General features: G+C 47.0%; 1 protein-coding gene across 1 annotated transcript; it reads left to right on the forward strand.

Annotated features, from left to right (window-relative positions):
- Nucleotides 1-762: 762 nt before the first annotated feature.
- On the forward strand, nt 763-11,525 carry LOC129388001 (uncharacterized). The gene is made up of 4 exons (XM_055077943.2): nt 763-887; nt 4,620-4,955; nt 5,838-5,975; nt 11,221-11,525. Exons 1-4 carry the CDS (start codon nt 881-883, stop codon nt 11,523-11,525), a joined length of 786 nt encoding a protein of 261 aa, XP_054933918.2. The 5' UTR covers nt 763-880.
- Nucleotides 11,526-11,762: the final 237 nt, after the last annotated feature.

An 11,762-nucleotide genomic window follows, 5' to 3' on the forward strand; every position in this document is an offset into this window, starting at 1 on the left:
ATTTTCAGGTGGGGCAAGGTAGTTGCAAAGCCTCCGCTTAAACATTGTTGAATAACGAACACTTTCTTTTCCCTCATTCTCTACTGAGTTTTTGGATCCGGCGGCCACATAGCAGAACTTCCCGGTAAGCATACTTTGCGACTAATTCTTTTGCATGCTCTCCGAGAAGCCCCCTTATCGGGGATGAACCCCGCCAATACCGTAGCAAACGGAAATAGGAGCATGGATGACCTGCGCAATACTTTTGTTTATACGTACTCTTCTGAGGGCATTACTTCTAAGTTCACGGACGCAGGTTTATAACTGAGCATTTTGTGGAAACGAAGGCAACAGAGACGTTGTCTGTCTCAAAACTTGTGCCACCGCTGTCGTGGCCAATGCAGACGTGAGACCGCTATGGTTACTAGCGTTTTCTTTCTGGAAGTTCTCATAGACCCACTTTGTTATTCAGCTCTGAAGCTTCACCAGACGATCTTGTACTCGCTCTGGCTGTGGGCGCCTTGTTTTTTGTGACTTCTGGGATAGATGTCATGGTTACAAATTGGATTGAACATACGCTCCGCCGTGAATGTGCGACAATGCATGGCCGGTATCGTCAAGTAACGCTAACCGGCAGAACACCACGAATTATGTATGTTCTGTTCTCCTATCTGTTCTTCATGCCTTTATGTATTTGCGGTCCGTTACTTTATGTAGAGTGCTTCGCGGATAGGAATGATTCAAGAAAATGAAAAAAAAGGTACTCAAGGTCCAGCCTGGTGACATCGCTTTTGATTCGTTCTACATTTGTGACCTAGCCAGAGTTCCTTTACAGACTTTGCATTGGTCTTTGTGCCCAGCGGTCAACTCGCTTCCACCACCTGTGAAGTCTAGGGAAGCCATGACGCGTAAGTATCGTCAATATACATGCAACTGTCGCATCCAAAAATTACGGCTCCGAGAAGCTGCATGAACGAAACAATCCTAGCTAGTTAGAGGGCGTATGCATCGGAACCCGGCCACTTTGCGGCGCAGCGGTACTTCGGCAGAAATGTGTTCGTCGTCATGTTTGTGGTTTTGATAGTTGCAGTGCAGCAAAGGACAATGCGTTTTGCCAAGTATCTGAACCCATTTACCAGGTGAGCAGCTACTTTCTCCCCTCAATCCACCCGCAACTAACTTTGTGCGAAACTCTAGCGATCCTTCCCCCAACATGTAACGACGAAGACTGCGTCACGATGGTGGCACAACGATAACGGCCTTTTTTGACTGACGTCCAATTATTAGAGCGGAGAACCACCTTTGTGACAGGGACGTTGGGAATGACTTTTGCATCGCGCATGAGCAATGCTGCGCCAACGCATTCTCTGCTTTTGCCTTCGAAATGCATTTCCGGAAGCCATCATTATGTCCGAGTCTCGTATGAGGCCTCACAAAAACGTGTACAGCGCGAAAATTGCGAGTGAGCTGGTTCGTTGGCACGTCCGGCTCCAAACTGCTCATTGCTCCAGATGGGTCCGCAGTTGCAGTGGTGAGCGATCTTTTGCTTGCTTCGCCAACTGTGGAGGCTGCGAGTGAGGTTATGGAGAGAGTGGGGAGCTTGCACGATGATGTTGCGGCGTAACATAACGGCCGGACCGACGGACAGACGGACACGGCAAATTCAGTTTCGAACTCTTAACTACTGCTGCAATAAAGGTTTCATTGGATATGCTACGCGAACGTCCAACGGTGAATTTAGCCTGAATATGGAACTGATGCCTTCGGATAAGCTTGCGTGTCAGGGCGCATATACAGCGACATGGTTGACGGCTGTCCAAGTTGGTCAAGACGCAATCACAGTGGTGACTACATTCAAAGAATGGGTTTCTATGTGGTGACTCTAGCTTGTGAAACACGTAAAAAGGTATCTGAATGGCCGCTGTACAGCTACAGTGCGCTGTACCTGCACTTGTAGTACCTCTACTATCGGTCCCGTGGCAACAGTGATTATTCCTAAATGCCTGAGAATGGCCTCTACAGCGGAAAGATTAGCGATGTAGCCTAATTGTACAGCAATTTACAGGCAATATTTCAAGCTGGTGTAAAAGCTTGAACCAGAAGTCAAGGACTTTGTCGGCGGTTGGGCGATTCAGAACGAGAGCGGTGATGTTCGAATTGGCCTCTGGCTGATAGTCATCTCTTGCGCCGAGGTTTCCTTGGTGTGTACACAGCTGGAAGAAGGCACAGGCAACACTGTGTGCTTGTAAAAATGCCAACGTGTTCCTAATTTCCAAATGACGACGACGTCGCCATCAGCGAGAAATTTCAACTTCTCTGGATCGAAGGAGTTAACGACAAGCCTCCAAGAACCTGTACGTTTTTGTCAGCAAACGTCTTACGAACTAGACCTTACGTAAATTAAATCCGCGCGGTCCGCACATGGATTCCCATGGTCATGCTCGTGAAGTTTGCTTCTCGGACAGTGCCAAGGGGTACTCACCACCGCAGTTCCCGATGTTGGCGCTGTACACGTTGTGCTCAGACAGGGATTTTACGCAATCGCTCAGTATCACACACACTTAACAACTCTGATGCTGAAAAAGGTGCACGCGGGGGTGCGCAGCAGTAGCCATGCTCTAAAGTCGCTCAAACAACCGCCGAAGAAGCGCTGCGCAACGGCAGGAATGTTGTACTTGACGTAATCGAAGCGCTTAAGTGCCCTCAGTGCCGCATCACTGGCGAGCTTCAGATCCCATAACAAGGTTTTGAGACCGGGCGAGCTGGTGTTCCATGTTACTGTGAATCACCGGGACGCGTTTTTACAATTGCTAGTAAGTAAAGCGGGGTGTGGCGCTTTTGACGGCGCTCAACGTTTCTGCGCAGGCGCTAGTAAGAGCGGGCGCGAGAGAGAAAATCTGGGGGCCTTTGCTCCTTGAATGCTCCTTTGCTCCTTTGCGCGCGTTGTATTCGTTTGTCCCCTAGACATGCCGGCATTGCGGAGTGCGGTCGAGTTAATACGCTCCGCCATTGGCTGCCCGCACGGTGAGGCAGTGGGGGCGGACGCCGCTTGGTGATCGCTGTGTCTGAAGGAGCAATGTTCTGACTGGTGTTGTAAGACGCGGGTCGCTTTTTTTGTCGCGACGATAGATCGGATTTTTTACCAGCACTGCTCCGGGAATGCACATGTAACCGGCAAACGGAGGCCTCAGGAGAGCACCTGAGGTTATATTAAAGCAGGCGGCGCAGGATCTCCGGGGCACCCAAGCGCTAGCGGGGGGATCAAAGCTGGAAGCAGGGCGGTCCGTGGGTTGGGGACGCGCAGGCCTTTGCGAGCCCCCACCCGCGGACCAGTCTGGGTTCTAGCTTTGATGTCCCCGTTGCCGCTTTAGTGTTCTAGAGGCGCCGCCAATAATCCGAAATAATGACACGTAGTTTTCATTAGTAAAAACATGATTGACTAAATATAATTGCGTCGAGCCTCCAACCTGCGATGCTAAGTTCAGCACTGATGCGCCCCGCCACTTCTGCCGGCACGCTTAGGGACAAGCGCATACAAGGCACGCCAAGAAACTCCTCCGCAGTACCTAGACAGAGTCGTATTTTCAAGGAGCAAAAGTCCCCAATTTCCTCTCTCGCACCCGCCCTTACTTGCGCATGCACGCAAACGTCCATCGTCTCCGCAAGTGCCACGCCCCGCTGTACCTACTAGCAATTGGAAATACGCCACCGGGACAAGGGGGATAGGAAAAGACGAAGACAAGCGCTGCCTGCCAACTGTTTTTTTTTTAATTTTGCGTAACATATATATGCACAAATAAAATTGATAATCATGAAACAAACTCATAACAACCAAATCCTGATAATAGCTAGTGCGTGATTATGTGCCCACAGTGAAACACCCTAAGTGGGCGCATGGTTTTCCGCACATCCTAAATATGATCATTGTTTTCGCGAAAGAGCGATGGAAGGCTTGCTGACAGCACCATCTTGAGCAATGGTCACGGCTTCGATAAGGCCTTCCGATTAAACTGGTGTTTTCAAACCAAGAAACGCATCCGAAATGCGAACAGTGTATAAATAAAAAAAGAAATTCGCGGAAAATAAAAACACAAATTGAAGTCAGCGCTTGCCTTTGTCTTTTTCTCTCCTTGTTCCGATGTGTGCTATAACTCACAGTTCAGTTCCTACACGTTTCACTTAGATCTGTCTGGCTCCTGGATGTAGGCTTGAATAACTGACGCGTGTGCAGCAATTCGATACTTCTTGACGAGTTACTCCATATGTTTTGTTGACGGTACTACCGCGATTCCTACAACAGTGGGTCCCCTTTCTCTATTTGGTTGTGTCACCTGGTCGCAGCTTTGGCGTTTCACAATGTTTTAAAGTCGAATGTGTACACATATTTCTAAATCATGCGACATGCCGGGGCTCACTTGCGCGGCACACTGCAGGAACGCGCCCTGAATTTCACGGCCAAAATGAGAAAGAAAGAGTTCATAGCGCAATATTGCCACAACACACTTATTAACATTTCCCCCTTTTTTTCTTTATTCAGTGATATCACTCCCTCGAAAGTCACACTAACATGCAGTTCGGTTAACGCGCGGTGCTGTGTCATTTACTATATTAGAAATCCCCGTCGATCCGTTTCGGCCCAGTCGAGAAGAATGGCCAGAGGGGCACAGCGGGCAGCGGCGACACCTCGGCCGAAGACGACGCGGACGAGTCGGTCCCGTCGCACACGCTGGCCAAGTCGAGCAGCACGCCGGCCGTGCCGCTGCCGGCTGAGGAGAACCCGCTGTTCGAGCTCGACAAGCGCGTGCCGCCCACGGCCCGCGTCACAGCCACCGGCGACTCGCACCACGCTGTCAGGAAGGCGCACACTGTCCCCAAGCACAGGCACATGACGCATAATCGACAAGCCAGCCGCAACGTGGAACTCAGCAAACCGCCGACGGTCTTCAAGAACGCCACCGGCGCCACGACCAAGAACAGTAAGCGCTTTCTTCCTGGCTATTCGCATGCTGGAAACTGTGCTTCCCAACCAAGCTTTCGCGCTTTTACCTCAAGTAGAAGTTTATGCATTTCCCTGTGTAGCAGTGTCAGCGATTATCGTTGTCGCTGTGATAGCATGTGACAGCGCGACCGAAGAAACGTTGTGTTCTTTCTGCACTTTGCATTTCTTCGCTTGTGCGATCGCACCATTTGGTTCTTTGTGGATTTGATATCGCAATTTCTCGGCTCGAAATTGACTGTGGCATCAAGTCGTAAACTAATTATTCAGTACCATGACCAAAAGTTGCTAACAGCAGTCTGGTAAGTTTGTCCGTAGACAAACGGAGCTTTTATAGTCAAGGACCAGAAAATACTTATACAGAAGAACACACGCTACGTTTACTGCCGTTTCGGGCTATTAATGACGATCGTATTTCACATGGCAAACATCTAAGGCAATGTTCATTGTGAAACTTGCTGACACTGACCGAACAGCAAATGAAGCTCACTCGGTCTACACTCGTGCGACCAAGCGATGGGTAGGCTTTTCAACAAAAAAGAGTGCCAAAAGTTCTACGACCAAGACTACGAAACCTTACTGTTGTGAATCCTTTGTGCAAAGTCTCTTAAGGTATCCTAATAAGACGACAAGCATACATAAATTACAGAGCACAATAAAGTGGTCGAAAGGAGGACACCACAATAATATTAAGATTTTCTTTGGCGAGCTACGTCTTTGTATTTAAAAAAAAAAGATTGGCGTGCAAACCACAGCTTCTAAAGATACCGTAGCGACGGCTATAGTTCACCTTGTTTTTGTAACTCTGACCGCTCATCAAGGCCCGAAGTTAAACGTTATATATTGCTTCTTCATTGCACAGCTCGAATCCTGGCGTGCTTTATATCTGGCGATACCCCGACAAGCATGGACGCTTTGCCACCACCCGGAATTTGTGATTACCTCATCTATACGCGCGCCGGCTATGCCAGAGGTCGCCTTCGTTTCGCCTACCCGTCCAGTGAGTCCATACCCTGTTACACGCCACTAATTTTGTTCATCGGCGCCCGCTTTTTCTGCCGCACAGTCTGCGTGAATAGCTGTGGTGAGAGGCCTGTCAGTTACAAATACACATTATTGTATAGCCGCCAGTGGCGTAGCCAGAAAGCTTTTTTTTTCAGGGGGGGAGGTGTAGAGAAGGAGGGGGCACCCACTTGACCGGGGACGTGAAGGGGCGGGGAGGGAAAAGGAGGGCTGGGCAGCCCGCATACTAATACACAAATTTCGAGGGGTGGAGGGGGAGGGAGGCACGTGCCCGGTGTACCATTCCCCGGCTACGCCTCTGGTAGCTGCATATTCTGATAATGAACGATCTCAGTTCATTTTCAGTGTACGAGTTGTTTGACATGTGCCAACATGTACACTTAAGCATGCCCTATATACGTCGTAAATAACTTCAGCGCCTGTGCATTATCTTTGCTGCATTTATTCGTAAACGCAAACAACACCTGTATATTTTTCTTGATATTCGGAGGGGATAGCATTTAGAATTGGTCTCTCAGTGTTAAAATAATTGTTACATACCCGTGCTATGATAGTCTGGCATTTAGCATCCCGCGCTCGGTTGTCCGTTTCATTTGCCTTTTCGCAGGCTTACGAAGACGCTACTGCAAGCCGACTCTTCGAATCAAGCTGTTGCTATATGCCGCATTACGTGCCTTCTTTTCTGACTTGGCATATGAGTGGCTTGATCGCAGAGCGTTTTGTATTGAAACCCTTTTTTTTGGCATTGTAAATGAAAATATACCGCTCTGTTTAGTAGTCGCCTACTACGTCTTCATCTTTATCTAGGGTTGCGCGCATTTCGTTTTCATTTTCCCTAAATTCGGCGTACTTTTGTGTTTATTTCCACGCGATTTTTTGTGTGTGTGTGAAATGTATTTTATAATAAACCTTTACCACATTTTTCAATGAATAACCTGGAGCTTATAATTTCTTTCTTTGCGGCGAATATCTGTTCCCGTAATTTCGTTGACGCTTAAACGCACTGTAGGACTGCACATTCTACTTTTCACATTCGACACGGTAATTGCATCTAATACAGAGAATAACGAAGATTTTCGAAACTCATTCTGTATCAAATGCACAAAGAAATACGGCGATGTGAATATGCAGGAATTGAGAGAGTGCATCAATGACATTTGGACTATAATAGAATGATACTTTATTTGTCACGTTTTAGGGTACAGAGTTCGAGAGATTAATAAAAAAAACATGTACAGAGAGGACCCTCCCCACTCTTTATCAGTGAACTCGCTCGGTTCATCTGCCACAGTGGCCACAGAGCAAAAACTGCAAAGGTCGGTGGAGCGCGCACCAGGGCCCCCTCTACCACTCTGCGTACCCTGTCCCTCTTCTCGTCTACACGCTTCTCGGTTTCGTCACAGCACAATGACAGACAGAACAAAAGCAAACCTGAAAAGTAAAGAGTACATATTGTTGGGGCGGCAGGATATATACCTTGACCTCGTCAGACTCCTAGTATCGGAGCACATATAGGATCGCAGCTGCGCGCCCATCATTGTCTTGACTCTTTGGTAAATTTGCTTTCTCGGGCGCTTTTTGATTAAGGCTAAATTCTAGAAAAAAAATTTCGGCGTATCTCTTCAAATTAATTATTTTTCGGTTTAAACCAAACACGCTGGAACGTAGGGTTGCATCAAACGAACAAATGTTATCCGGTATAATATGAACGAGAAGGGAAAGAGTTGACACTGCAGCAGCCTGCTAAAAGTAGAAAAAAGAACATCTCCGTAATTTTCTGCGTGTAAGGAATCGGTTTCTGAGTGTTAAAATAATTATGTTACATACCCAAGCTACAAAGGTACATTGCGATGTCCGAGTTTTCAACGGCGCCAGTAGCACTAAATTTTCGCACTTGTTTCTGATTGATTGATGGATATTGTTTTTTTGGCGCAAGGGCCAGAATGGCCAAAGAGCGCCATGACACTTGGTGATGAATGGCAATGAGAATAGTTGAATATGGTGGAAATCGAGTGGCTGTATATTGGCCTAAAATATTCGCTGTAAATGGTGCAAAATATGTATCTATTAAAATAATGTCAATGAAAAGTGAGTGCTATGGTTATGAAAGTACGTTCTGAAGGATTAGATACTAAAACGCGTTAATTTATAGCAGCACTAGTGCCTCTGCAGAGCCCTTCAGCGCAAGGGCTGCGGGGCATGTGCTCTGTAAGGGACTGCAGTGCAGCTACAGCCTCTAAGCAGAGGCTGTGCTACAAATAGCCTGGCTAAATGATTTCTATGGTATTCGTTTCTTCTAAGAATTTGAGTACTGATTTAAAATTAAATAGAGGGTCATTGCCTAAATAGAAGACTGGGTGCAAAGGTATATTATGACGGTATAAGGAAGGCAGGAAAGGCGTCAGGCAGGGAGATACGATCTCTCCAATGCTATTCACAGCGTGTTTACAGGAGGTATTCAGAGACCTGGATTGGGAAGAATTGGGGATAAGAGTAAATGGAGAATACCTTAGTAACTTGCGCTTCGCTGATGATATTGCCTTGCTTAGTAACTCAGGGGACCAACTGCAATGCATGCTCACTGATCTGGAGAGGCAGAGCAGAAGGGTGGGACTAAAAATGAATCTGCAGAAAACTAAAGTAATGTTTAACAGTCTCGGAAGGGAACAGCAGTTTACGATAGGTAGCGAGGCACTGGAAGTGGTAAGAGAATACATCTACTTAGGACAGGTAGTGACTGCTGATCCAGATCATGAGAGCGAAATAATCAGAAGAATAATAATGGGCTGGGGTGCGTTTGGCAGGCATTCGCAGATCATGAACAGCAGGTTGCCATTATCCCTCAAGAGAAAAGTGTATAACAGCTGTGTCTTACCAGTACTCACGTACGGGGCAGAAACCTGGAGGCTTACGAAAAGGGTTCTACTTAAATTGAGGACGACGCAACGAGCTATGGAAAGAAAAATGATAGGTGTAACGTTAAGGGATAAGAAAAGAGCAGATTGGGTGAGGGAACAAACGCGCGTTAATGACATCTTAGTTGAAATCAAGAAAAAGAAATGGGCATGGGCAGGACATGTAATGAGGAGGGAAGATAACCGATGGTCATTAAGGGTTACGGACTGGATTCCGAGGGAAGGGAAGCGTAGCAGGGGGCGACAGAAAGTTAGGTGGGCAGATGAGATTAGGAAGTTTGGAGGGTCAACATGGCCACAATTAGTACATGACCGGGGTAGTTGGAGAAGTATGGGAGAGGCCTTTGCCCTGCAGTGGGCGTAATCAGGCTGATGATGATGATGATGAAGGAAGGGAAGAGCTTTTTTCTCTCCTCTTCTAATAATTAGCACTGAACGAGAACATGAAGGACTGTAAGTCTACTGCCACACCTAGTGCATATCGGAATGTTAGTTCCAGATAGAATATACGAGTGAGCGCTATAGGTGCGCCCAATTCTTAATCTACAGAGCACTACTTCCGGGTGTCTTGTTGTTCTTTCAGAGATCCAGTTCTCTATTGCTGGTTTGATTAGGTGCAGTTTGTTGGATATCTGAGTGTCCCATTGCCTCTGCCAATATTTCCGTAATTTATATCTTAAAAATGACTTAAGGTGTGTGTACGGTAAAGGTATATTAATGTTTGCATCACAAAAAAGCTACAGATGTAGCCCTTTCGTATGCAGTTACGTTGCCCTCTAGGCCTCTATGGCCAGGCACCCAACAAAGAACAATTATTTGGTTAGACATGTATGCTGAGCATAGAAGGTTGTAGACTTCATTAAGGATAGAGTTTTTGTGTTTTCGTAGACTTGATATGCCACTAACAACGCTTAATGAATCTGTGAATATAACAGCCTTTATTATACCTGTTTGTTTTATATGTGTCACAGCAGAAAGGATCGCGTATGCCTCCGCTGTGAAGATGCTGTTGTTTGGATTTAATGCACCGGACGTTGAAAATGACGGTCCGAGAGCTGCATAAGCTACACCATAAGTAGACTTTAAAGCGTCTGTATAAAACTCCGCGCAGGAGCACTTGGCCTGGAGTTCGAGAAAGTGTGAATGTATGGGCACCTCAGGCGCATGTTTTGTTATTGCGACGAAAGACATATCGCACTGGATAGTCTGCCATTCCCAAGATGGTGCAAGGTTAATGGGAGTCATTAGGACTGTTTCTCGATGTTGAATACCGGTTTCATTGGCCAGTTCTAAGCGCACTGACAGAGGAGCTGGAACAGATGGGCGGTTACGGTGAAGTCTTTGCAGAGTACAAGTCAAGTACAGTTGAGTAACACGGATGTTCGTTATTCGATTTACATTTTAAAAAGTAGGAGAAGCATAGATATGTTCTGCGTAGGTGTAAGGACCATTGGTTCGCCTCGACATAGACTTTCGACAGGACTTGTTCTAAATGCGCCTGTTACCAGCCATACATCTAGATTGTGGACTGGGTCGAGAATGTTTATGATACGACGGTAGACAGAATGCACCAGAGGGCGATACACGAATAGATCATATACTCGGTGTCTCACGTAACTTGTGTCAAAATTTAAAAATATGCGAGTGCCACGTAGCTGGATATAAACAAGATAATGTTGTTTGACGTCCCTTGGAGCAAATCAGACTATCTTTCTATTTCACCTAATTATATAATTAGTTATTATTAATAATTTGTTTCTCAATTATTGTAATCAGAGCAAAATTGTCCATCAGAACACTGTAGGCCGACATGAAAAATTCCCAGTCCATCGTTCTGTTGCTCAATACGCGCTACATTTTGTTTTTCTTTTTTCAAGCCTGAAACAAGCCCGGAAAAGCGCGCGAAAAGTGCCGCGCAACTAGTTGCGCGGCCTTTTTTCGTGTTTTTTTTTTTTGCGGATTTTCCGATTAACAATTTTCTGATTGACAATGTTGCTCTGATTACAATATTTTAGACTATAATTAACAAAAAATAATTATGCAATTACGCGAAATAAAGAAGATAGTCTGACTTGCGCCAAGCGACGGCAAACAGCATCATCATGGTTCTGTCCAGCTATAGCGTGGCACCAGCGTATTTTTCAATTCTGGTACAAGTTAAGTGGGGCACCCTGTACAGTCGCCCAAGTAACCTGCACTTCAGAAACTCGTTCGTGAGGGACAATGAAGCTTGTTCCATGGCTTACAAACGACTCTGTCGGCTGAACTTGGCGGCTCACCCCAAACCTCCGGTGTCCGGTCGTGCAGCGTTCAAGAAGTTTCGCGAGCAGGCTCGCGTCGCCCAGTCGACCAGCGTTCGCAGTGGCTGGGGCGTTGCGCTGAACGCGGCCGAAGCGATGTCGGGCCAGAGCGGCGTCTGGGGCGAGCACCGGCAAGAGTTCGGGCTGCAAGTGCAGCGGCTGCTCGTCGCCTACGGCATCTCCTGTTTTGGCCTAGCCGACGTCCACACCACGGCGGCCGACTTCATCGATACTGCCAACGACTACCTGGACTTCTATAAGGTGTGCCGCCGTACGACAGCGATGCACAGGACGTGCCGATGGATACTGTGACAGTTTATTTTCTTCTGTCCCTCTCTGCCCTTTCGCATCTTATCGTGACTTCGTATTTTTTACGGTCTGCTTGCGTAGGCTTCGCTTTATGGCGGTAGCCATGCGTGGCCCTGCAACTGAAGCCTTCCACTGAGTCTGAGATTTTATGGTCAGGGTTGTGCTGTGTGCCGCATGACAACTATGTGCAAAGGTAATGCTATACAGCCCTAAAGCGCAGCAAGTGTAAACATTATTTCA

Source organism: Dermacentor andersoni, chromosome 1, assembly GCF_023375885.2.
Source record: "Dermacentor andersoni chromosome 1, qqDerAnde1_hic_scaffold, whole genome shotgun sequence".
Lineage (NCBI taxonomy): Eukaryota > Metazoa > Arthropoda > Arachnida > Ixodida > Ixodidae > Dermacentor > Dermacentor andersoni.

Bases quoted from the DNA above. Each gene is read 5' to 3' on its own strand.
- LOC129388001 (XM_055077943.2), top strand. The intron at 4,956-5,837 runs GTAAGCGCTTTC...TTCATTGCACAG, and splicing joins CGGCGCCACGACCAAGAACA to CTCGAATCCTGGCGTGCTTT. The intron at 5,976-11,220 runs GTGAGTCCATAC...CCGGTCGTGCAG, and splicing joins TCGTTTCGCCTACCCGTCCA to CGTTCAAGAAGTTTCGCGAG.